Raw genomic sequence first — 27,324 nt, 5'->3', positions numbered from 1 at the left:
TCAATATCGATACGAATATCGTTGCACCCCTAATATATATAATATTATTATAGTTAAAGTGTTATTATATGGTCTAACTTCTTGCAGTATGGATCTGATGAACGGGAAGATCGAGTTGACATTAGTGGCAGACAGCATCAGCTGGCGAGTCTCCTCTAGAAGAACTTGCTTGGATGTGTTCAACCGAGTATGAAGTTTAGTCCACAAGAACACAAGATCACTGCAAAGGGGGGGGAGAAAGAAGTAAAATCTGTTCTTGATAATAAGATGTAGGGATGTAAACATTGCATTAAAAATAACTCGCCTGCTGTAATATTTGTAGAACAGCCCTCACTTAGAATAAATTTGAAAAAGTTATTTGTTTATAATACTGTTTACTTACCACAAATAGTACATATCTCCCCTCCAGAGCTGCTGGGACAGAAAGGCTGTGATGAGAGCTAACAGTAACTCATCCGTTTCTTCAAACTCCAAGTTACAGATGATGTGCACTGCATTTTTACCATTAAGATCCGCAACCTAAAAAACATTGGAAAATGACTTCTAGTTCAGGCAAGTCTTAGTAAAGACGTATATAATACAAGCATGTCCACAGAGTAAGTTTACACGGAAGGAAAAAGTATTTTATTACTGCACTCTACCCACCTCTTTATGTAGACAGTCATGCTGTGAAGTTTTGTAAAGCCACGTGAGGTAGACCTGGAGGAAGAACAAGTGTTGTCCTGTGTTGGGATGCCGAGCACAACACTTAGCCAGGGCCATAGCCTCAGCAATACGCTCACAGGATAAAAGGTAGCGCACGCGAAGCTCAAAGAACACCGGCAGCTGAGAGCTGATGTATCCATCCACTGAAGGAAAGCCAAGTCAGAACAGAGTTTTACTTTGTACGAGAACAACCAGTGATAACACAGTTTTATGTTAGATAACCTGCAGACAGCATTAAGAATTTACAATGGCCTCTGGAGGAGTAGAAGCCTAACTTTCCTCCATTCAGCAAATGAAATGGTTGATTTCTGACAGAACATGAGAAATTATTATTAATTTAAAAAAAAAAAAAGTATGGTATTATAAATTTTTCTTTTAATTTTTAAAAGACAGCTGATTAAAATTTAAAGGTAGCTGGTGTGTTACAGTTACTCCAGTATTAGCATTTCTACAAATAATAACTACATCACTGACCGTCATTCTGAGGTAAACTGGTCTCGCTGAGGATTGCCTGTACGGTCGGGTTGGCCCAAGGCCCGCCGCCCTGAACCAAACGCTCCACCTGAAGTAAGTGAACATTCTGGTGCTTTGCAAGAGCCAAATAACATTCCTGGAGGAGAATAAAGAAAAAACACAAAAGTGTCTTAATTGCGCTATCGTGCCACAGAGTACATAAAAGATGGGACCACAAAATAACTTTTTAGGTACAGCAGCAAAGGTCTAGCCCAAATGATGGAGTGCCCTGACAATAAAATATGCAGTGAAATGAATGATAATGAACATAATCAGATTTGACAAACATGCATTCACTGTTCTATTGGGAAGATAATAAGCTCTTTATTCTCACCTGGAATGTATCAGTAAAGTGTTTCAGTGGCTCCTGATAGAAGTCGTTCTGGTCAAAGAAAAGCAGCAACTCAAAAACACTCCTGTGGAGAAATCAAAGGAATAAATGCTCATTTCCAAGCTACTTTAAAACTTAAATCTGGATATTCCGAGTAAACTAGCCATCTGTGTGGCTCTAAGGAACTCTGTTATTGAGGGACGTGATGAACTATAAAGGGTTGATGGATATATTTAGGTCAGTGACCTGGCAGCATGTTAATGCTTTCTTTGGCTTGCAAATTTGCTTATGAGCAAAAATAAGCAATGAAAACAATTTTTACTTCACTTCCATAAAAGCTGCCACCAAACACCCACAATTAAGATGCTGACATCTACACTGAAACTAAGGAACTACAAAGGATTTTCTGTATTTTAACTTCATATGTGGCTAATTTTTAATTAATGGTTTTTATCAATCGGCAGCACGGTGGCACGGTGGTTAGCACTGTTGCCGCACAGCAAGAAGGTCCTGAGTTCAATTCCAACATCAGGCCGGGGTCTTTCTGTGTGGAGTTTGCATGTTCTCCCCGTGTTTGCGTGGGTTCCCTCCGGGTACTCCGGCTTCCTCCCACCGTCCAAAGACATGCAGCTTGTGGGGATAGGTTAATTGGATAATACAAATTGTCACTAGGTGTGAGTGTGAATGGTTGTCTGTCCCTGTGTGTTGGCCCTGCAACAGACTGGCGACCTGTCCAGGGTGTACCCCGCCTTTCGCCCTATGACAGCTGGGATAGGCTCCAGCACCCGCCGCGACCCTGAAAAGGATAAGCGGAAGCGAATGGATGGATGGATGGATGGGTGGGTTTTTATCAATAGTGTGTCACGTTATGTATGTGCATTTTCAAGAGCCTTTTAAACAAGGCCCGCTTCTGAAATGATGAACAACTCAAAGGAGGAATTGCGAGTATTATGCAAACTTTAAAGCTTTTTCAGCAATTTAAGATGGATGTCTGGCGGTACTTTTTAACTGTCAATTAGATCAGTAATAAGCCTATATTCTTACAATGCTTTGGTACTGCAAGGGTGATAAAAGCTTCCCAACAAGTGTTAGACTAGTTGGGAATAAGTGTGGAAAAAAAAAATGTGTGAAAACGCCAAAAGGGAAATCATCTTTGTGAGAGCTTTTTAGTCGTGTCAACCTACTTCACCAGTTACGGATACCTCAAAAACTACAAACGTGCAGAAAACGCCAAACTGCCGACCCTTTGCTGTTAGCTCTCTCCATGCCACATTTGCTCCCAAGCTAGCAGCTGGTGCACTGCTGCTGATGTGTGATGTAGTAAAACACTGAACAGTTAACTGAAAAGATCAGCCTGTTGTCACCAATCTAGCTTTTGGAACATATCCGGCTGAGTTATCAAATTGGTACATCCCTAGTGTCAATATATTTCATTTTGACTTTGTTGAGCATAGAGATGCCACCAGAGCAGATAAGTTTCAATACCAAATGTTGAAAACTCAGTGGTAACTGTATTTATGTACCGTAAGTACCACAAACAGTATAGATATCACGTAGGGTTGTCAGATTAGAGTAATTTATTTACAACACTATTTATACCAACAGTGCCATCTTTGCCTCTTCCAAATGACAACTTCACACAGGATTGCTGCAAACTTCAGTGCTGTGCCATTTCACATCATCCATAATAACACCTAGGAATGCCATATCGTATATTGCTATAGCAATATCATGAATTTATCGTCTCCGTTATGCATAACAACAACACTAGCCCAGGCACGTTTGAGAGCAAGAGCTGCATGTCAATCTCCGATCATAATTCCGTACCTGAAAATTGAGTTTCTTCAACAACCTCCAACAAAGCACAAGTTCGCAAAATATGCAAGAAAACTGTTTCTGTGAAAACAACATATGTATTTTGTAGGGGTGCAACAATACTCTTACTGATATTGAACCATTCGATACAGTACTTTGGGTTCTGTACGCATATGTATCAAACAATACAAATTTGTTTACTTTATCAACTTTTCTTCTGATGATGCTGTCTGTGTTGAGCGCTCAGTGGATCTGCGTTCGACTACTCTGCCTAGGCTGCACTGTCGAGTGCAGATCCACTGAGCGCAGCGCAAGCTAGCAAGACAGAAGCTAATAGGGCTGGGTATCGTCACTGATTTCTAGAATCAATTCGATCCACGATTCGATTCAATTCAATTTGATTCAATTTCATTCGATTTGAATCTGGGAAATTTTGACAGTCAGAAATATTATAATTCAGATCAATACATTTACATATTTTTGTATCTATAAAAAGGAAGCTGACACACACAAGACTTTATCAAATGTGTAAGCATCATAGCAGATGCCTTTGTGTCAAAGTAGCTGAAGATAAAACACAGAAAAACATGAAGGTGATTTTCCTGGCCTGGGATTTTATAAAAATATTCTGCAGTACATCAAAAACGAGAGAAAATCATTAATCAACTTGTGAACATTACCTCTGATGTTACAGCAGTTTTATGGCTAAGCGTTTTGCATAATTTTAAAAAGTTTAAATTTTTTCAGTATTGAACAGCAGAAATTAGGTTTTCTTTTCGGAAGTATGTAAAAGGAAAAAAAACAGTGGCCAACAGCCTGTAATCACCGGTAGACTTGTGCGTAACAAGCAAGTGAATAATGCAGAAAAAATATTTTTAGACGGGAAACTGTTCTTGAAGTACAGAGAGAGAGAAAGCGCTGCATGAAGTGTGATTTTTATTGTGGTGGAAGCAAAACAGTAAAAGTCAGAGTGAATTCATGACGACGTTTATGTGTGAAGTGTAATTTGGATCTTCTTTTGCTGCTGGTTCGGTCAATAATGTTTGGAGAGAGATAAAACTAACAGCTTTAGAATAAGCACAAAAAGGGCGTAAACACAAAGCGCCGACAGATCAGAATCGGCGACCTGTCGGCTCTTTCAGCCCCGACCGTGTCCGTGCCGTCGGGTGAGAAAGGCGACATCTCACTGATTCTGACCTTTGTGTTTACGTCATTGTGTAGAATCCGTGTTCCTGCTCTCATTCACTGTTTTAGCTGTTTGGTGGTTGTTGACATTTTGTGGGTTTCACCTGAGATTCTGGCATTTCGGGCAAAATAAATTCATATTAAAAAAAAATCGATTCCAGAAGCCAGAATCGATTTTAATCGATAAATCGATTATAAAAACCCACCCCTAGAAGCTAAGCTCGTTGCAACATGGCAACTGCCTCAACGCTACCCGAAATAGAACCTTCCCCACCCTCATTCAGATCTGGCGTTAGGAACTATCTTGGTTTTCATGTGAAGCTTGAAAACCAAGATAAGCCGCGTTGTGGACAAAAGTAAAACAGTATGTCGGAAGTGCCACGCAATACTCAATTGGTGGGAACTAGAGTGTTAGTACAGTTTGCTCATTAACGTGTTGACGCAGTCCAGCACCACACATGGGGCGATCCGCGGTAACTTGTTAAGAGAGATTTGCGGCGTTATGGTGTTAATTAGAGCAGGGCGATATGGCCAAAAATATTTATCACGATATATATTTGAAAATTTGCGATAACGATATAACTGACGATATAATTGATGCGAGACAAAATACAACTCCACAACATTACTAGCGCAAAAAGACAACCTTCCATTTATTTTCACTTAAACAAGAAGCTGGTTTTTATGTACATTAAAGCTTTATAAAAATGTAACAGTGCAAATGCAAATTCCTTGCTGAAAGTTTAACCAAAAGGCATTTCCAGTAGAAATGGGCTGACATATCCTGAGCATAACCATGTATAATATCCACTGAAGTTAAAAAGAGGTGCTTTGCAACATTAAACTGCAGTGTGCAGTACGTATTTTTCGGACCATAAGGTGCACGGGATTATAAGGCACATTAAGCGAAACAAAGCAGTCAGATAAATCAAACTTTATTAAACTCATTCTTCTTGCTTCCTCCACTTCTGTACCATTGATTCATTAATGTTGAATTCTCTGGCAGCTGCTCTATTCCCATGTTGTTGCAGTATATTAATGACTAACCTCGTATTGTGGATGGATTATCTCAGTTGTTCTCCTGACTGAAGTTTGGTCCGTTTACAGCATCCTGCCATGCGATTGCATTTGTCTCTAACCATGAGGAACCTTCACGTTAACTTTTATAAGTGGAAAAGTGTTAGTGTTCGTCCTCCAGCTTCACTGTTTATGTTATGCTAACATAGCTGTGTCGCTAGCGATCACGTAGCACATCATTATATACCAGCTAGCCCAACTTCAGTAACCCTACAAACGTCACTGCTGTTTAGTTTCCTGTCTTCATTTATGTTGGAAGTGATAGCAGAGCTGTACGTTTGAATTTTTTTCAGAAATCTCTCAGTCAGAACATGCTATATCATGCTTAGGTAACTAGCGAAACTAGCGAGCTAACTTCCGCTAGCTTCCTGCTAACTTCTAACTCCGTTAAATGTAATAACTTTTGTTTTCATGGATGCCTGGAAGTTAAACTTTATAGTTACACCTGGTAAAGCAGCAATGCTGATCGTTTTATTAAAGATGAAAGAATTTAGACAGTTTTTAACTCTCAGTGATGCTGCAGTGTTGTTTGACCTGAAGCATACGGAGTTTAGGACCCAGATTACTCCCAGATTTAAGAGCATCTTAGTCCGACAAATATGACAATAACGACGGCCGCTTGCATGTTCTGCAAAAAAATGTGCTTTGTTGTGTATCTGACGGACAAACACCAAACCAGTTCCACATCACGGAAGTTGCACCATTTTTACAAACCAATTCTGGTTCATCTGTTTCACTCAACAATCGGCCATGTGCGTATGAAAACAAAGGCACTGCGCATGCGCGTTTTACTCCCATTCTATCGCGATATTTCATTTTCCTATCGTTGCCTAACATTATACCGGTATTACCGTGAACGGTATAATATGGCCCAGCCCTAGTGTTAATGTCATTTTAATGAGGTAAACGCTGACAGCACTAGAGGGAACACAACGAATATGATGGCACATTTACGCCGACATCATCCTAAATGGCCTGTATTTATATAGCGCTTTACTAGTCCCTAAGGACCCCAAAGTGCTTTACACATCTAGTCATCCACCCATTTACGCACACATTCACACACTGGTGATGGCAAGCTACATTGTAGCCACAGCCACCCTGGGGCGCACTGACAGAGGCGAGGCTGCCGGACACTGGCGCCACCGGGCCCTCTGACCACCACCAGTAGGCAACGGGTGAAGTGTCTTGCCCAAGGACACAACGACCGAGACTGTCCAAGCCGGGGCTGAACCGGCAACCTTCCGATTACAAGGCGAACTCCCAACTCTTGAGCCACGATCGCCCAAAGACAAGTGGAAGCAGACAAAAACAACAAGCACGCATGCTACAAACTTTACCCGAGTCATTTAGACAGCCGTTAGGACATGATTCTCCTTACGGGGACCTGATATGTTTAATATGCTGCTGAGAAATATACCCCAGAAGAAGCGTCTAGTATAGCTTTTATTTTGGAAAGAGCCACTTCTCTGTAATAAACTCTCTTTTCCAAAGATGAGTGATTTCTTGATCAGATAGATTTTTTTTTATTATTTTGTTGTTTCAGCAACATTAAATTTAAAAACTGTAATTTTGAGTTAAAATCTATATTTATAATTTTAATAAATGACAAATTAAAAAGGCATGAACTTTTTTTGTATCGAAAAAATATCGAACCGTGACACCAAAGTATCAAATCGAACCGTGACACCAAAGTATCAAATCGAACCGTGACACCAAAGTATCAAACCGAACCGTGAATTTTGTGTATCGTTGCACCCCTAGTATTTTGCCACTTGAAGCAAAAATCAATAGACACACTATCGACTACAATCAGACTACAAAGGAGAAGATACTAGCAGAAGGTATGACCCAATGTAAACAGCTGACTCCAGAGCATCAATTGAGCACATGCTAGTTGCACTACATATGACAGGAAGAGCAAACGGAAAATGGAAGTTACTGATGCCGCTACATGGTGGAAAAGCAGGGCTCTAAGCAGCTGAGTGTAAGTGTTAAGGAGTTATTTTTATGCTTTTACTTAAAAACACTACTCAGGCTACGTTGTAGCTTACATTTGACTTGTGCTACTGCGCTGTAATACTGCTGCTGTCACCAAGTGGCAATAGAGTCACACTTCAAATTAGGCGGTGTGTCAACAATGGCAAGCTCATTGGAAGAGAAGGATGGAAATTGCCCTTTATTTACTTACACTTAAAAATGCTACCGCCTGCAAGCTGAGTAGCAATAAAACAATTTTTATATATCAGCTTTTTTTTTCTATATTTCAAGAAATATAATTATTCTAATAATTTTCTTGAAATACTAGAGCTGTGCGATATGACCAAAACCTCATATCCCGATATAAGACATTTATCCTCCCAACAACGTGGGGGAAAGCCTGTTTTAACGTTTGAGTCTAAGGTTTATTTTGAGCACCTGACGACTTTTTTTGCTTCTCATCCATAAACTCTCTCCATACCTTTTCACATGATTCTTGCATAGGTGGTAGACGAGGTTTGTCGTGTTTGAGTCTGAGGTGCGGACCGGTTTCCTGCATAATTCGCATAGTACAGTTTTCTGCTCTGTGTCACACTTTTCATAACCAAACCATGTCCATGCTACAGTGGTAGCCCCTCATTTAGAAATAAGGTCTTCGATTTGTTTTGATTGGTCCTTTTGTTTCTCATTATTTCAGTTTATTTTGAAAAATCTCAAAAGGACCTTCAGCTTTATTGTGAAAGGTTTATGTGGAAAATAAACAAGCAGACGGCGGAGCTACACGCTGGCTTTACCGTTGTTGTTGCTAACAACAATGCGTAAAAACAGTCGTTTATCCGTCTGTAGTGTGGTTATTTTAAATATAAGAGAAAGAGAAAACTTTAAGAAATTAATATAGCCACTACAGTGACCATCAAAAAGAGGAAAAAATATTGCCGTAAACAGCAATATTTACGGCACCACGACACCACGAAGCAAACGATAGCGTAACATGAAACGATAAGACGTTTTCATATCGTCACTTAATGTATATCATTATATCAAAGTGCCCTATGAAATACCATGATAACATTTGAGGCTCTGTTTCACACCTTTACTAGACAGGCAGGCACACAACCCCTTCCCTCACTAGCAGCTGAACACTTGGAACAGCAAACTGACACCCTGGTCTTAATAGGAACTTTGTAAGGTCAGTAAGGCTCCTATTTCAACAATACTGAAGTATTAAACAGTTATCCTAAATGTTAATTTGGCCTGTACACACATTAACCTTTGATTTTTAACTATTAGCAATTACCCATATTATTTGTCTGCCAAGCTATCATTAAGGAACTGGCTTATGGCTAATAATAAAACAGTAATATTAATGCTATCCACACTTCCCATCTTTAACATTAACAGTGGTTGTTTAAACAAGATAATTATTTATGTCTAAATTTTTTTTCTCTTAAACTAGAAACTGAGAAAAGTCTATAGCAGCCAGACAGAAATGGCAGCGGTCCACCATCAATATTTGATCACTAGGAGAATAGGAAATGAGCAGGGCTCCAGCTACATGTGCACAAACCAGTGCTCTTCTAATCATTATTTAAAAACAACTACCGGTATGCCTCTTAATTTTGTCTCTTTTCCTTCATTTGAAGATGGCACTGAGTTAATTTATAAGCTATTTAAGCAGGAGAAGAAAATACAATCAGAAGGACTGACTACTCCAAAACTAAAAAAAATTAATTAAAAACCCAGAGGAAACAATCAAAAGATGAGGCTAATATTTATTGTGTATTTTAGAGCCATTTCAAACCTTTGAGTATGAAAGGAAGTGATTAGATTATATTTTTAATGACTCATGATCATGTGTGACAATTCGCACTGTGTGAAACACTGCCCACACACAAAGTGAAATTAGTCTGTCAAGTGCAGCAAACACTGCACCAGCAGACCACACGCCTGTGCAAAATGTGGTCACACACTGCTCAGGTCAAGTGCTTATTATGTCAGTTTAAGCCAATACAGCTGAGATCCAATGACAAATTTCTAGATACAAGTCATGCAGAGCTGCATTAGCACAAGCTGCTGTTAGCTTTCTTACTTTCCATCTTGGTTGTACTGATAAGACCAAAATCACGTCATTCTTATCCCCATAACAGTGTATATCACAACATAGTGTATTTTCCGTAAATCAAGTCACTGGTTTATTTAATCACCAAACTGAAAGTACTATTTCTTTTTTTTTTTTACATTCAAATTAAATAATCAAAAATGTAATAAATTACAAGGTGCTATCCCTTAGTGACACAAACTAAATGACCCCACGCAGTCACGCAAAAGCCTCCCTGAGGCCCCCCGGCTATCATTACTGGTCTTGATCATTTTGTATGATCGTCAGGAAACTAGCCTGTCTACGAACATCGACTGAAGAGTGTGCAGTCTTAAATGACGCGCTCCATTAAGCTCATACAAGGATGTGCTGTTCGGTTCATCCACATATCTGTTGGCGCAATGTGGTATGCTACGTTGCAAATTTCCTCCAATACTTTGGTCTGACGCGTAATATAAACGAGGCAACTCTACTTGTGAGAAGTGTTTTCAGCTGGGCGTAGTGTCCCTGGAGTCGAGTACTCTGACCAATGTGTGAAAACATATTTGGCCGCTAGTATATTTATGAGTCTTTATTATATGGCGTACTGCAGAGAAAAGCCTGTTCTAGAGTTTGCGTATGAGGTTTATTTTGAGCACCTGGCAGATCTTTTTTTCCTTCTCATTTGTAAATTCTCCATACTCTTTTACATGATTGTTGCATAGGTGGTAGAAGGGGATTGTTTCTGTGGTAGGGACGGGTTTTCTGCTCCGTGTCAGACTTTTCATGACCGCACCATGCCCATGCTACAGAGGCAGCTGTGTCATTAATAAACAATTCAACGTTGTGTCCAACTATGTGTGTCTGGCTTTGTCTACATTACAAGCAAAACTATCCAGAAAAGAGGGATGTTTGGGAAACAAAGGTGCTGCTTTCCTCTGACTTATAGTGTAAGTACGAGCTACAACAGCACTTATAAATAATCCAGACTACTTATAAGATAAGAAAACTTCAGCCTGGAAACAACCAAAAATCACAGCAAATCTGTGAGAGCTATTTAGATCAGCAAAGACTGAAAGCAACCTTTTTAGGTAGGACTGGGTACTTACAAAGCCAGGCTACTGAGTGTGCGGAGCACGTGATCACAGTTTGACGTGAAGAAGGATGAGGCTTGCGCAAAATAGCAGAGAGCAATCTCAAGGATCCTGAGCTGAGGCAGGAGCACCTGCCAGCGAGAGGCGTACTCCTCCACCAGCTGCAAAGACAAAAACAACATCTAAACAAAAGTACAATACAAAGTGCAATTGCACAGCATCTCTATGGATATGGCATTTTTAAAGGTTTTGAGTGCAAACGCAAGTACACTGCTGATGCTTCTAATCGCACTCGATTACAAAGATCTGTTTATATCATGTTATACTTTAGATCTGTGTGTTTTGGACAGCTACCTAGATTATTTTTACTTGAACATGTACTACAGGCCCATCACGAAACAATATCTGTTTACAGTTGACCTATGACATCCTAATCCTTATGTTGCCCTCTAATGGTGGAGATCCAGCTCATCTCCAGTGGAATGCAGTGAAGTGTTAACCCTCAGCCAGTGTTTAGTTTGGCCACAGGTGTCAAACTCCAGACCTCGAGGGCCAGTGTCCTGCAGGTTTTAGATGTTTCCTTCATCCAACACAGCTGATATAAATGGCTAAATTGCCTCCTCAATATGTCTTGAAGTTCTCCAGAGGCCTGGTAATGAACTGATCACTTGATTCAGGTGTGTTGACTTAGGGTGATATCTACAACCTGCAGGACACCGGCCCTCGAGGCCTGGAGTTTTGACACCCCTGGTTTAGGCCCTCATCCAACTGCAAAAATTAGTTCCCTACTAAGCTAAATGTAACCATGTTAGCAAAGCATGACAGCCCAAGTCTGGCACCTTCTTTATGAACAACAAACTCAATACCATGTGTGATATTATTTTAAAATATGTGGTGCAATAATTACTTCTCATTTTGTTATACTCCCAAACTCTAGCACCCCAACTTCAGCTCCAAAGAAATCAAGTCAAATTACATATGCTGATGCGTCACGCGTTTAATGCTTACTTTTAAAGTTTGGATGGCTTACAGCTGGGATTTGTCAACAGGAAGTAGTACACCTGGCTATTTCTAGTGTCAGTAATTGGGCAAACATGATTTTATCTCTCTGTTGTTAACAGTGCAGGGTTATTAGTTACTGCCATTCCAATGCGCTTTTGCATAAGATGCAACCACTGTGAGACCATTTAGTGATGGCAGGAATTATTTTCCCACTGCTGTGACATATCGAAAGGTGGGCTGTAAAACAAACGCCCGACAGCACAGGATAACAAATATTAACCCAATTTCAGCGTAATCGCTGCCAAAACGTAGTGTAATCGTGCAAAATCCTGACCAGCGGGTAGTTAGTAAACATGCAGCGTACAACCATGCTAACTTGCAAGAAAATTCTGGGCTAGCTGGCTCAGACGATTAGCAAAGTCAGCCTGAAATCATGCACTGTCACTAAATCACTGCTTAAGTGGCTCGCATGTTTTGCTAAAATCGTGTGTATGCGGGCTCGGATTACTTGACACGCTGTTTATCACGCAAATATGCTTGTTTTTAAAGCGACTACTGCTAGTTAGCTAAATGATAACGGGCTTAGCCGCTAATGCTAGCCGTGTGTAACTAGTAGTTCTGGGGGAGGGGAGTCGGCTAACATATATGCTTATCTTTGACAACAAGCACGCCGCTAACTTCAGCTACGGCTCCATACCTTGCAAAAGTCAAAGCAGAACGCTTCGCTGTCGCCTCGGAGTTCATCGCTTGAGTAGCGGCTAAACAAAGTCTGCAATTGTTTTTCTAGACCCTCTAACTCGTACACACTGCTCTCCTCCGCCATACTGCCTGTCTAGCCTCGCTCGTAGCAGCCAGCACACAACACATACATCGCCACAGTCAACGACTTGCATTGACAGCGCTGATTGGATACCGGGAGCGTGAAGTGACGCGCTCATTTACTAGACCAGCACGCGCCGATGGGAGGGCGGGATGCCTATGACAACTTATAGACGCCCAGTTACGCTATCTTCCCGGTAATTACGGTGCTACCAGAACACCATTACATGCGCCACAAACCACATGGCGAACACAAACATGACTTAACATTTGCGTTCACGTCCCATTTATAAGCTTGGAAAAAATCATTGTGCATTTGGACTGGTCTAACTTAAGTTTTGCTCATATACAATTTTTTACACGTCATAAGATAAGATAGCATTTATTAGTCCCATTACTACTATACAACAATAGAAAAAAATGTAAAATATACAAAGTAAAATAATTATAATTTCAATATACAATGATACAATTTGACATTTTTGAAAGATTAGTCAGAGGCGTGTGTAGAAGAGGGGGCGCGAGGTGGCACAACCCCCCACCCGAAATATGATTATTTCAGTATTTCTACTCACTCCAGATTTTTCAGATGCAATTACTGTACTTTAAATTCCATACTATTTATTTTGAAGCTTTGGTTTTGCACATCAATTGCATTATTATCACCCTGCTGAGCATTATGTAAATATTTAAAGTCAACAATGGCTGCAACATTAAATAGATATATACACACGTCAATTAATTAATAATTAGAATCTAGTAATGCAATGCATATGATTGTGAATATTGTCATTGGTTGGTTTTGACAGTGTATGTAAAGACCACCTAACACTACTGAAAAAAATCACACTTATGGCCACTTCAATAGGTACACTTGTTTAACTGCTTGATAACCCAAATATCTATTCGGCCAATCAAATGGCAGCAACTCAACATGTTTCTGCATGAGTAAAAGTGCCTTGTTGATATCAACAATTATAGGAGAACAGCCAGACAGCTTCCAGCTGATACGAAAGCAACAGTAACTCAAATAACCACTTGTTATATGCAGAAGACCATCTCTGAAGCAGCAGAAGACCACACTGAGGCTACATGTCACACAGGCTCTCTAGATCTGGACAATGGAAGATTGTAAAAACATTGACTGCTCTTGGCAGTCTCAAATTTGTGAAATTCAGATGAAAGTATCAGAATTTGGTGTAAATAACAAAAACAGATCCATCCTACTTTGTGTGAATGGTTCAACCTGCTGTTAAGTGGTATAATGTCAGGGTGTAATGCTTTTAGTGCACTTTTGGTTCCTTGGTACCAACAGACCACTGTTCAACCATCGTCACAAAGCTGAAGTCATCTAAAACTACTTTCTTGAATATGAAAATGAGTTCATTGTACTCAAACTGCCTCCACAGTGATCCAGATCTCCATCCAATAGAGCAACTTCTTTGTAAGGCCAAGGAGGATGCCTACAGAAGTGGTGACAGGGGCCTGTACAAGCAAGCCAGGAACACACTGACCAAGGAGATCAAAGCAGCTAAAAGCATCTACTCCCAGAAGCTGGAAGAACGGCTCTCAGCCAACGACCCTGCATCAATGTGGAGGGGCCTGCAGGAAATCACCAGCTACAGACGCCCCCCACCCACTATTGAAGCAAACAAAGACCTGGCTGACGAGTTAAACACTTTCTATCTGAAAGACTGAAAGACATTACAGGCCACCAGCTGGACCCTCTGCAGTTTGCCTACTGGGCAAACAGGTCGGTGGATGATGCAGTGAACATGGGGCTGCATTACATCCTGCAACACCTTGACTGCCTTATGCCAGGGTCCTGTTTGTGGACTTTAGTTCGGCTTTTAACACCATTGTGCCTGAACTTCTTTCCTCCAAACTCTCCCAGCTCAGCGTGTCACCAGCTACCTGTCAGTGGATCACCAGCTTCCTGACAGACAGAATGCAACAAGTGAGGCTGGGGGAGATCACCTCTGAAACCCGGTCCCTCAGGATTGGTGCCCCTCAAGGATGTGTCCTCTCACCACTACTGTTCTCCCTCTACACTAACGACTGCACCTCCAAGAACTCGGCTGTCAAACTCCTAAAGTTTGCAGATGACAGCCAGCACAATCTGGAGCTGAACACTCTTAAGACTGTAGAGATGACAGTGGACTTCAGGAGACATCCCTCAACTCTGCTCCCCCTCACCATATCAGACAGCCCTGTGTCAACTGTGAAGACCTTCAAGTTCCTGGGTACAACCATCTCCCAGGACCTGAAGTGGGAGACCAACATCAACTCCATCCTCAAAAAGACCCAGCAGAGGATGTACTTCCTGAGACAAGTGGGGAAGTACAGTCTTCCACAGGAGCTGCTGATCCAGTTCTACACTGCGGTCATTGAGTCTGTCCTGTGCTCCTCCATCACAGTCTGGTATGGAGCAGCCACTAAACAGGACAGGAGCAGATTGCAGCAGAAAGGATCATCGGCATGCCCCTGCCCTCCATCCAGGATCTGTACCTCTCAAGAACCAGGAAACGGGCAGGGAAAATCATCACAGACCCCTCACACCCTGGACACAGACTTTTTGATCTGCTGCCCTCTGGCAGACGGTACAGAAGCCTGCAGACCAGGACCACCCAACACAGGAACAGTTTCTTTCCCCTCGCCATCTCCCTTCTTAACAGTTGACCTGTCACACTGCTCCCACTGCCAGACTGCAACTGCACCTTATGTACATTTTGTAGTATTCATTCCACCTCATTTATTTCTGTATTTTATGTATATAAGTTTAGATTTGTTATTTATAGTTGGTTTACACAGCTTTGTGTATGTATGTGTAATGTGTATATATAGACACGTGTGTGTGTGTGTGAGATTTACATTGCTGTGCTTGAGAGCCACCATCTACCGGAACCAAATTCCCTGTATGTGTCTGCACATATACTTGGCCAATAAACACGATTCTGATTCTGAACTTTGGGATGTGGTGGAACAAGAGAGTCCAGTCATGGATGTACAGGCGAAAAATCTGTAGCAACTGTGTGGTGTCATCATGTCAACATGAACCAAAATCTCTGAGGAAAGTTTCCAACACCTTGCTGAATCTATGCTGTGAAGAATTAAGGCAGTTCTGAAGGCAAAGTAGGTACAACCTACCTAACCTCATTCCTAAGTTTCCCTAAGCATCTTTTTGTTTCTGAATATTTTTTTCCTCAAATTGACAAAGGGAAAAAAAAAGCCACACTGCTACAGAGTGTAATTTTTATTTAGCCTTATACATCCATTAAGGAAAAATGATGTCATAGAAAAATATTTTCTCCTAGACACTGCAAAGATTAAGTAGTCCAGACTACTTTACACTTGAATAACACCATGATTATATTCAGATTTCACATTACCTGACATGGATTATTCTGTGTACACACAATCATGAAATCAGCATACAGCGAGCAATAATGAAAATATAATATGCATATTTTACACATACACACAGCAACTCCCATAATAAATGAAGTGAATGTGACTTTTGTATTCCTGTCTGGTATACAAAGCCAAAGTGATGATGCAATCATTTACTTTCCTCGCAGCCTCTCTTCAAGTCCGATACAAAACAATAAAAGTCTACACACTGTAACAAAACTTATAAAAGATTCGAGCACTACAGGCTTGAGCAATAATAACAACCCCCATCATAAGCTGACAGTAGAACAAAGTATTCTGCTTATTACACTTCAAGACTCAAGGTCAAACATACAAAAATGATTCAAAAAGAGAGAAATAAGAGCCAAACTCAAACCAAAACTTCTAAAAAACTTTCTGCCATCTTTAAGACACTAAACTAAATGTCAATGTGTTTGTCATTCTAAAGTAAGAAATGTAAAGGCTTGTAGTGTCTTTGCTTTTAATTCAGCTCATCGGTGGATTCTGACATGGAGCGCTCCTGCCTCTTCCGGGCTGTGACGAAGTTGAGCAGGTCGACAGCTGTCACCACCCCGAAAACCATCTGCTTTTTGCTATGAGAGCCATCAGTCAAGTCTGGTGGAGGACAAGGAGTAGAAAAGATAGTATCAGAGAGATTATTAGTCTAAAGGTTTTAACTCAACTATCAAAGTGTTGCAGTGCTTCCACTAAAAACTTACAAAAAAAAAAATAACAACAATAATAATAATAATTCCTACAACTGTAATGTAGGACTCTGGCCACTAGGGGGCAGTGGAACAAGCCAAGTGGGCTCTTTAAACTTTTCAATATCCTGTTGGAGTTGTCTCTTTAGCTGCCAAATGGACAGTCATGTCCCTTAGCCATTTGATGCTGAGGATCCAGTATGCAGCGTGGTCACATACTATTGTCAGTATACGAATGTAAATGAGACACATGCAGTATTCTAAATATGCATGTGATATGTCAGTTAGGTTCAACATCAGCAATATTACACTTACACATGTGTATCAGCTGACACGTAACAGCAGCTGCCACCTTTCTGGAGTTTATTTATTGCTGTCAGAGCTCCATTTTACCAGCAACAGGGAGTGCTCATGCCAGAATGTGCAGTATGGGGTGGGGTGGGGGGGGAGGGGGAATAAATAAATGTAGCTGATCACACCACATTGTGCGCCTTACTCGCCATCTAAAGCTGATTACGATCAGTGGCAGGTATACTGTATTTTACAGTTCAACCTTTTTAAATTAATGCTTACTTGGTCTGTGTAACCACTCCGACAGCCATATGGGGATGATAAAAGTTGCACAGTGCAAGTTTGATTGATCTGTTAGGTCTGTTTGTCCATCTTTGATCAATTTAAAGATGCAGAATTGGTTTTATTATGAAGCTGCTGTGCAGGAGGAAAAGAGGAAGACCACAGAAAAGATTTCTTATCCTATTTCACTACACCCTTCAAAGGGTTGGTGTGACAAAGGAGGATGTTAGGTGTAGGGCCACTTCTAATGGGTGCAGCCAAAAGAAAAAGATAAAGATTGAAGATTCCTTCTCAGCCTGCACATTTTGGATTTCAATACTGAAGAAAAAAAAAAAGCCTGCTTAAATGTAACCTTGACAAAGCTTGCTGTTTGCTAAATTGTCTCTACTTGGATGGTCAAGGTCATCTAAAGCCTGCCCCCAGATTCTCACACTGAGCTTGTGCATCTATACTCAAGCAAGGAGCAGCAGGAAGCGGATATACTGAGCTCACAGAGCTGTTAAAAATGTGGTTCTTGCAAATACACAAACTCAATGTTTTTACACATTGAATCACTAACCCCTGGTCATAGCACAGATTGTCAAGACTTATATCCACAGACAACAGCAGCTCAACCAGCCACAGCACAAACTTCTGGCAGTGTGTGTGCATTGCTGTACTCACATTGGATCTGTTCGTGTACCACCAGTGCGAAGTGGTCAATCTCCAAAATCGAGGACAACTTTCCCAAGTTGTCAGTCAGTGTGATCTGAATTAAAATAAGAGGATGTGCTGAAGATATAAAGATACATAGAAATATATAGATATATACACACATTCATCAACATCTGTCACAGTAAAACTTTCTGTATACACAAAGAAATGGAACAGAACATAACACAAATTTGTCTTTTTAGCACTAAAAACAAGTCTTATTTCAAACCCCAATTTTCTAGTTCAGCAAGTTTACAATATTTTTTTTTTTCTCCCTACCTGGAGATCATCCTCAGCCAATCAGAATCAAAAGAGTAGTCTTTAAAATCCATTAATTTCCAACCAAACTAACCTGTTTGAACTGCTTGTAAAGCACTTTGCTGACAGGATCTGACAAGTTGATCTTCCCTGCAAGGATCGAAGATAGCATGTTGCCTAGAGTCACCATGCCCAGGATCAATCTACACACAAAAATATAAACAAGAAGTGAAGTTAAAGGTTAGTCAAGGATAAGGTTTTCAGGGTCTAAAACACAGCTTCCAGGAATGTGTGAAGATCTAATATTCTGTGCTTTTCTGTTGTAAAGCTAATCTTTCTACCTATAGCACACCCACCCTGTGTCATCGACCACCGGCGCCTGGTCGAAGCCATTATGCTTGAGGATCTGGATGGTCTTTTGGCAGCTAACGGTAGGCAGGACAGTGAGCGGGGCAGACATGTTCAGGCACTGCAGCTTCAAGTTCCACCACCTGTGAGAACACGGCATGTTTAATGAGCGTACATAGAGAGAGACTTAAAAACTGGAGATTTGGTCTTTTTAAATGACATGCACCATGGTTTCTTCACCATGAGGTCCTCCTCCCTCAAAAAGCCCTTCTGGACCATCCACTTATCACTCAGGAACTTTGACCTTGAGGGGGGTAAAGAAGAAAAGATAAAGAAAAGACTGATCTGTGTTTACACAAAGAAAGCAAACAAATTGTCTGCATATATCTGAAGGACCTCTAGCACAAACACATATGGAAACTCACATGTAGTTGCGGATGGAGTCCGGCAGGATCACCACACAGCGCTGGCCCTCTTTCAGCTCCTTGGCGGCATGCACAGCTGCTGCCATGGCCGTCCCCGAGCTGCCTCCTGTTACAGGAAAAAGCAAAATGGTAAATGGCCTGTATTTGTATAGCGCTTTACTAGTCCATAAGGACCCCAAAGCGCTTTACATTGTAGCCACAACCACCCTGGGGCGCACTGACAGAGGCGAGGCTGCTGGACACTGGCGCCACCGGGCCCTCTGACCACCACCAGCAGGGTCAAGCATCTTGCCCAAGGACACAACAGCCAAGACTATCCAAGCCGGGGCTCGAACTGGCAACCTTCCTATCACAAGGAGAACTTCCAAGTCTTGAGCCACGATCGCCCGTAGGTTAGTTTGCCTTAAGTGGCACCCAGGTACCCACAACATCTTCCTCATGAAGCTTTTCCCTGGGAGCAAAATTATTCCTGGAGGCTTTGTGTTTCTTCTGTTGTCTTGTATGCCAGTCAGTAACCATTCACACCCACGTCCCCTCGAATAGGATGAATTCTGCCGTTTGTTTATAAGGAGCACCTTCCTGTGGTGATCTACTGGGCTCTGGAGGAGTTTCAGAGCTTTAGAAACTAACCAGAGTGAAACTATGAAAAACATTTTAGTTCCACCTCCTGCCTGTCCTGGTTGAAGCAAAGTCTCTTGTGACCATCAGTGGTAGGATAAATCAAAAAATGAATGAATCGAACCAATCAGCATAAAGCTCCATATTGTTTTTCAAGGCCAATCACAAGTCACTACCTCAGAACAGGCCCTGAAATAAGTGCTGTGTGTTGGCCACTAAAAAAATGAAAAAATAATAAGTCCTGGGGTAGAAGAGCCTACCTAAACCAGGAACCACAAAGACTTACCGCACAGCAGGCCTTCCTCTCTGATCAGCAAACGAGACATGTTGAAGGACTCCTCATCGTTGGACTTGTACCACGTATCGACCACCTGGAAATGTTGACGGGGGAAGAAAAAAAAAAAAAAAAGTAATATTAAACATACGACATTACCATGCTCACTTAGGAGCATTCATGAAAAGGAGATGGGATTATAGACGCCGCTTGAACCAACCGATCTGTCGAGGACGGTGGGGATGAAGTCGTACCCGATGCCCTCCACCTCGTACTGGGTCTTATCGGTCTTGTTAAGCTCCTCTGGCTCAGCCAGGATTGAACCTTCAGGATCAACACCAACAATCTGCGCACAAAACACACCATTCATAAGCCACAAGTAGCTCAGCAGATATTTATCTGAAAAAAGAGGAGAAACATAATCTCAAGAAAGAGCTTACTTTGATATTTGGGCATCTTTCCTTCAGCTTGCGGGCGATGCCTGTGATCGTCCCTCCTGTGCCTGCACCAGCCACCAGCATGTCCACCTTACCTGTCAGCAGAAACACAGAAGAGACAAACAACCTTGTTGACTTGATTTCCAGTGAACTTCTAAAGTGAGTTTTAAGGAAAAAGCAATAATGCCGTTGAAGAAGTTTCTGTAAATTTTACAGCTCAGGATGCTCGTACCTTCACACTGCTCCAGGATCTCCTCGGCTGTGGTGTCGTAGTGAGCCAGGGGATTGCTCGGGTTGCGGTACTGGTCCAGGATGTGCGAGTTGGGGATCTCGTTCTTAAGGCGCCAGGCCACGCCCACGTGAGACTCTGGCGAATCAAAACGGGCGCTGGTGGGCGTACGTACGATCTCTGCTCCGAGTGCTCTCAAGACATCCACCTGTCGAGAACATCTGACAAATATTAACACTTGTACACGATGGCCTGACTGCAGTGAGAAACACCGACAGGAATTTGTTCTTTAAAACATTCAAGATTCATTAGAATTAATAGATATGCAGCAAGCTTGAAGAACAGTAGTCTTTTTAAATGGGTACTAATGTTTTTATTTTAATGTAATTTAATGAAAGCTACTGTGGAAAAACAGCTTGAAAAAAAAAAAGAAGAATAAATTAATAAAATAAATTCATTAAAAAAAGAAATTAAAAGGAATACTGAGCTTGTTGTAAGGTTCAAAAAAATGAACAAAAAACAGGAACAAATAATCAGAAAATATTATTAAAATCCCTTTAGAAACAAAACATAAGATATATGATTATTTAGAAAAATTAAAAAAAACAAAAAAACAAGATAAGATATAATATAGACCTCAAACAAAAACTTTGAACATTTTGTACAAATGTACACTAGATTTATATTTTTGCACAGCATTTAAAGATTGCATCATATGATGCAACAGCAATGCTAAAGCGTGACCTCTGCCTCTATAACAAGCTGCGATTTGCATACTTAGTCGCAACATTTTCAGGAAAAGCCCCTCTGAACAGAAACCGCACTTTTCTATAAGGAAATCCTACCCTTCAATTTAGCTGTAGCAGTCTAGACATGTTTTACTCTGACAGAAAAAAAAACCTGCCGTGTTTCTGTGAGTTGTGGTTTCTATATGACAGGAAATTCACCTTCTCCATGCTCATCTTCTCTGGCATGACAATGATGCAACGGTAGCCTTTCACTGCAGCAGCCAGAGCGAGTCCGATACCTTAAGGAACAAAAGAAAGAAGCAGATTTGAGTGGGATTATCAGCACAGGCTTTCGTGTATTTTTTCACACCAGCACAGGCGCATGCAGGGGATTACCAGTGTTTCCAGAGGTGGGCTCTATGATGGTGTCTCCTGGCTTGAGGATCCCGGCTCTCTCAGCGTCCTCCACCATCCGCAGACTGATTCTGTCCTTGACGCTGCCGCCCGCATTGAAGAACTCGCACTTGGCCACTACACCAAAAAAAGTGTCACAATAACATATTAAAAATCACAGGAGCCAAATGAAACAATTAAGATACAATTGTGATCTGAAGAAATGCTCACACCCCAACCAGCGCTCACAAGTTTGCACAGTAACCAGGCAGACCGTAACCAACTTCTGAATGTGTCTCGGCTTGAATGTGGTGTGACTCACATATTTCACATTTGAGTCCAAAGGCTTTGGGGATGTTGTTGATGCGTACCATGGGAGTGTCACCGATTTTGTTCAGGATGTTGGGGAGAATGGCTGGTGCAACAGTCCTGAGAGGAGAAGGGGAAAAAAAGAAGAAGAAACCTCAGCGAGATGATAAACAGAAGCGCCACGTCTGGCTGTGCAGATAGACTGGACGGTAATCACTTCTTTATCAGGCTCAGACTGTCTTTTATTGCTATCACTAGTGTGAGATAATAGCACCCATTTCCACTCACTTCACTGGTCTGAGAAGTCTAAACAACAACAAAAATAACAGCCTCTTTTTCAGAGCTTTAAACAAATAGTGTAACGCCTTTACGACAGTTTTTTTATTTGTAACAGCAGATCAATACAACAGTGCTGAGATGCAAGAAGCAGTGGATATCTGACTGGCACGCTGACCTTGAAACTTGAGTGTGGGGGGAGTCGGATTTTGAGGCTTCTAGGCTCCACGTGCAGCGGCTGGGAAGGTCGGGCCGGATCCATTTCCTTTCGGGAGAAGAGTTCTTTGTTTTGATCTGAATGTTTCTGGCTGCCTCCTGCGACTCCTCCTCCGTCTTCAGGTTCTCTCCGTTGCTGAAGCCGTGCAGCTTGCCAGCGTGTGGGCACACAGGGCTGTTGACTGTGGTCTCTTTGGATGAGGGAACTGATGGCATTGCTTAACTTAGGGGAAAAAAAACAAAAAAACAACAACTGTAAAGTTATCCAATTATGTAACACACTGTTCTTACAGCATGTTCTGATAAGTTTTCCTGCATCATCAGTGACTTGGCTGACAGCCAGGAAATTAAATACTTTCATAATGTTGTTTTTGACTGACACAAGCAGTAGTCTCCTTCTCTGCAACCTGCATCAAAGGCATGATGCATTTCTCTATTATTAACTAAATAGCTCCAGTTTCTACTGCTCATTTGGGCTCAAAATATTCAACCCTGTGAGTTTATACCAAGGAGATGGGCTCAATCCTTCAATCACTTTCTTTGTGTGACCTCGATTACTTTTTAGAAAAATTATCACCAATAGTTCCAACAACTGAGGTGTATCTTACAGAAATAACTATTAAAGTGCAGTTTAAACCCTCTGAGCAATAAAATCCAATGTGTCATGTTTGTAAGTGGAACGATTTCCAAATGAAGGAAATCCGACCATCCAAGAACCGCATGAATGCATGGTAATGCTAAAATTTGGATGGGTTTCTTGTTGGATATTTGGACAAGTTTGATGCACGATTTTATGGCAACCCAACTTAAAGTTGAGATACTTCAGTCACAAGTGCTGGACTGATTATCCACAGCTGTGGAACCAGCTTTGGGAAGGATACCCTCTCTACTTTTAAATTCTGCCAGAGCTTTCTTCCTGTTAAGGAAGGAGTTTTTCTTCACCACAGTCACAAATTACGTGATCACGGGGTGTGTCTGACTGTTAGGGTTTCTCTCTATTATTGTAGCATCTTTACCGTACAATATAAAAGGGCTATTTTTATTGTAAATAAGATAACCTGAAAAAAATTCCAAGAGATGACAAATGTGACAATCTGTTAAAGCTTACATTCAACTTCACCAATCAGCAAACACAGTGCAAAGCAAACACTGAACCACTCCTTTCTTTTATTAAATGCTGAGTGACATCTGCACTGCTAAAACAAATCCACAGCTCATCTCCATCTACCACCGCTTTTCAGTCTAGTCTAGTTTAGCCTAGTCATGATGAGTGGCCAAATTCTGCCCTTATCAAAGCTACGTGAAAAAGCAAAAGTGGGAGTAAGCAAGGGGGGGTGGGGCTGATAAAACTTCAGTTATTACATCATTTCTTCTCCACAGGAAAAAACAAAAGCTTCTTTTTAGGGGGTTGGTAAGCAGTATTGCTTTTATAAATCATAGGTGTCAAAATTTGGCCCGCAGCCTACTTACATTTGGCCCGCGAAGCCATACCAAATTACTATCAGAGCTGGCCTACTGGTATTATACAGCTAATATATATATTGTTTAGTATTAAGCTTTGCTTGTTCCATATTCAGTTTTTCAGCAAAACGTGTTTGAGTCCATAAGAAAAGATTCATTCTTATATCTGGAGGAATAAATATATTTCAATAAATATTAACGTTAGCCCGCGACTTTGTTCCAGTTTTGAATTTTGGCCCACTGTGTATTTGAGTTTGACACACCCTGTTATAAATCATAAGACTGATTGCTGTTCCCACATATCAAGATATGAGTCAAGATTTAGACACACAACACCGACAGGCACGCATCCGTTTTGAGGATCTACAGAAAAGAAAATTACTGCTTTTCTCATTGTTTGTAAATGTAGTTAATCTAAACCATAAAAAGATTTTGTAATCAGTTATAACTGGTTATAAATGCTACTAATGGATAACCAAATGTTAAGCATTACCTAAATCTGAGTCGGGTGTTTAACAGTCTGATGAGATCAAAGGGAAGCTTTAAATCCAGTCTTTGATCATTAATTTGACAAATAAGCTGGGTAATTAAGCACGAGGTGAAATACCTGACATGAACTTCAGCAATAACTTTCCAGGAAGAGAACTAAACCACTGAGTGGCAGATTGGCTAAACTGGCAGGAACAAAAGAAAGATTAGCTGGAAAACAAGTTACAATTTTAAAATTTCACTTGTAAATACAAGACAAACCTCAGTCACAGTCACAGCCTCTGAAACATGATAATTTGCCATTTCATGTGACGGTTATATGACTCCAAACACGAGAGCAGTACAACAAGAGCTTCTCAAACTTTCAGTACATTTTAATCTTACTACTTTCTGTCACTGTGATAACTTTTTAAGACTTTAAATCAATCAGTCAATGAGTTAAACAACAAAACTACAGAACAGAATAAAGTAAGATAAGAACCAGTTGCTAAGACTGCCACAGATTTACAAGCCCAACTTTTTCCTCTTACTACATCCTGTTGTTTCCCTCCCATCCCCCAGCTGCAATGGTAGCACATGAGGCTTCACTAACACACAGAGCACACACCGACAGGGCCAGCTGTTACAACGGGGCCCCTGTCTTTGACTGCAGAATGAGTTCAGACAATGTCCACAGGAGTGGACTAAACACATTTTCTTAAGCCTGCAGCTCCCTGCTCTACACGGAGTGGAGCTGGCTTTCACACGCTTTTGTGGAATGTTGCCGTTACGATGATACATGCATTTGATCTGCTATCAAAATTTAAAAAGAAGCACAAACCAATTACAGGTGTTTACCACCTACCCTACCTTTTCCTTACAACCACTGCTAGGCACACTGCTAATTACAGTAACACTTGCAACATCGATGCTGGCAAATGTGTGTGGTATGTGTCGGCCTTACAGGGTTTAACAGGGAAATATGATCCTCCTGGTGGAGGACACACACACACACACAAAACAAGTCTGAGCCAGGCTTGCAGGGCAAGAAAGACTTGAAAGAGGATTTGCCAAGCTTAAACTTAAGTTTGGTTTAATACACCATACTTCAGCCCAGAGTCCAATACCTAATTAAAGCTCCCAGGCTAAAGAAACAACACAAAAGATCAGAGTTTGGCAACATCAGTCCACTCTAATGAAAAATCCCTCATCAGACGTTTATCTGCTTTAAAAAGGAAAAAAAGAAAAGAAAAAGGAAAGCACCAATGGTACGTTCACCACTCTTGGGAGTCCAGTGGTGACTATGACTTGCAGCATCCCTTTATGGTTTGCAGCATTTAATTGCTCTGGCAGCAACAAACACAACCGAAGTATCTGCTTGTTGGCAATACAACACCACACTATAGATATCCACTGAGCCATCACAAATGATGTGCCAATGCGAATAGCAGTAATGATGGCCATAGAAAGGCCGTATAAAGGTGTACCCACATGCATAACCTTTAATAGGACAATGTAGGTCGCAGGAAAATAGTTGTTTTAGCCTCTTTTAATAAAACAATTTAACGATAACACTGAAGGCTATCGAAGTAAAAAAAAAAAAGAAAAAAGAAAAAGGTTGTCACAATTTTCTGGGAAAAAAGATTTAAGACATTAAGACAAAAAAAGGGGGAAAAAATCTCACTTGGCTGCATTGCTCAAAACGAACCAGAGCACGGAAATAGCATGATAGAAATAAACGCTGCGTCATTTGAAAATAATAGATGATGTGGCGGGATACAAAGGAGACAAACTACAAAAGGTAACCAAAAGGGGGGGAAAAGCAAAAAAGCGATTAATTGTAAAAAAATAAATAAATAAATAAAAACAAAACCCCCCAGTAATGCTTACATAATTTAATATAATAAATATAGGACACCGCAGTGTGTATGCGAACACCTGAATTATAACACATCGGCTGGAAAAGGTCCAACAAAAGCCTGGACTGCGCAGCTACAATGTTGCATCAGAACTGAGGAGCTGGAGGCAGCTTTCTATCAGCCCATGGGGAAAATATAAATTAATTTAATTCGAAAAAAAGAGTGTTTAAATACGTCGGCTTCTCCTCGTTTCCATTCTCTGTGTCAGGCGGCTTTATTTTCACTCACCTGGAGATTTATCTTGAAATCTGCGAGAAAACTGTACTCCGGTACGACGAGCAGACGACTGCACAGCCTAGGGATCAACTTCCGACAAAGCAAGCCTTTAACGTGCCGACGCACGTGGACTAAACTGTATGGAGCGCAGAATTTTTAGGGAGACGCTCTTATTGGCTGCGGTGGGGGCGTCTGTTTGTGGGCTGTACGGAGATTTCTTTAAAAGGGTTTGAGGGGGAAAAAAAACGCTGAGGTAAAGTAGTCCGTGGCACCTGTTTACTTTTTACTGACCAAACACACCCCCGCGCACGTAGACACCGCGTGTAACAACTTGAAAGCTTCTCATGAACGCCTTTTTTTCGCCAACATTTGAATTCAAGTAAGCAAGGGTTTAATAATCTATTTTTTTTGACAACGTAACTAGACTTATAAATTCTCTTAAAAAAATACAAATAAAATACTTTTCAACTCCCAAGCAGCATTTAAAAGTACAACACATGTACTGTATTTGCATAGAAGTTTGATGTATTTGTACTTTATTGTAGTATTTGTATCTTTATAACTCCAGACTATGCACATTAAACTTAAACCATCTTAAGTGGATCTTAACCCACCATCTTAATTGCTCAATCAATACTATGACAAAATAAGTTTAGATTTGAGATCTATCTGGAGGTAATTTTTTCTTACTTTATTTGGAGGGGTTTTTTTCCCTTCTTAAACTACCAGAATATTTATCACATCAAATTTAAGCAAAGTGTCAAAAAAGG

General features: G+C 40.9%; 2 protein-coding genes across 2 annotated transcripts in view; both read right to left on the bottom strand.

Moving 5' to 3' along the window:
• LOC102289994 overlaps positions 1-12,773 on the bottom strand; it is a 23,233-nt gene extending 10,460 nt beyond the window's left edge. Inside the window, exons 1-7 of the mRNA XM_005948384.3 lie at positions 12,477-12,773; positions 10,793-10,938; positions 1,553-1,634; positions 1,180-1,315; positions 646-848; positions 383-519; positions 79-220 (exon numbers count right to left, since the gene is read on the bottom strand). Coding sequence (XP_005948446.1) covers positions 79-220; positions 383-519; positions 646-848; positions 1,180-1,315; positions 1,553-1,634; positions 10,793-10,938; positions 12,477-12,602 — 972 coding nt within the window. The 5' untranslated portion in view covers positions 12,603-12,773. The remainder of the gene's footprint in view (positions 1-78; positions 221-382; positions 520-645; positions 849-1,179; positions 1,316-1,552; positions 1,635-10,792; positions 10,939-12,476) is intronic.
• A 3,063-nt stretch (positions 12,774-15,836) lies between these two features.
• Positions 15,837-26,944, bottom strand: LOC102289383 (cystathionine beta-synthase). Its single transcript, XM_005948382.3, has 15 exons — positions 26,567-26,944; positions 22,453-22,713; positions 22,012-22,118; positions 21,693-21,827; positions 21,516-21,595; positions 20,572-20,776; positions 20,343-20,434; positions 20,123-20,248; positions 19,915-19,999; positions 19,011-19,116; positions 18,812-18,889; positions 18,594-18,728; positions 18,332-18,440; positions 17,950-18,034; positions 15,837-16,624 (listed from the first exon to the last, which is right to left on the bottom strand). Exons 2-15 carry the CDS (start codon positions 22,704-22,706, stop codon positions 16,491-16,493), a joined length of 1,731 nt encoding a protein of 576 aa, XP_005948444.1. The 5' UTR covers positions 22,707-22,713; positions 26,567-26,944; the 3' UTR covers positions 15,837-16,490.
• Positions 26,945-27,324: the final 380 nt, after the last annotated feature.

This window comes from Haplochromis burtoni, unplaced genomic scaffold (genome assembly GCF_018398535.1).
Source record: "Haplochromis burtoni strain Fernald_Lab_line unplaced genomic scaffold, NCSU_Asbu1 Contig_590, whole genome shotgun sequence".
Classification (NCBI taxonomy): domain Eukaryota; kingdom Metazoa; phylum Chordata; class Actinopteri; order Cichliformes; family Cichlidae; genus Haplochromis; species Haplochromis burtoni.
Note: the sequence above shows the minus strand (reverse complement) of the source record. Positions and strands in the feature narration are given on the sequence as shown.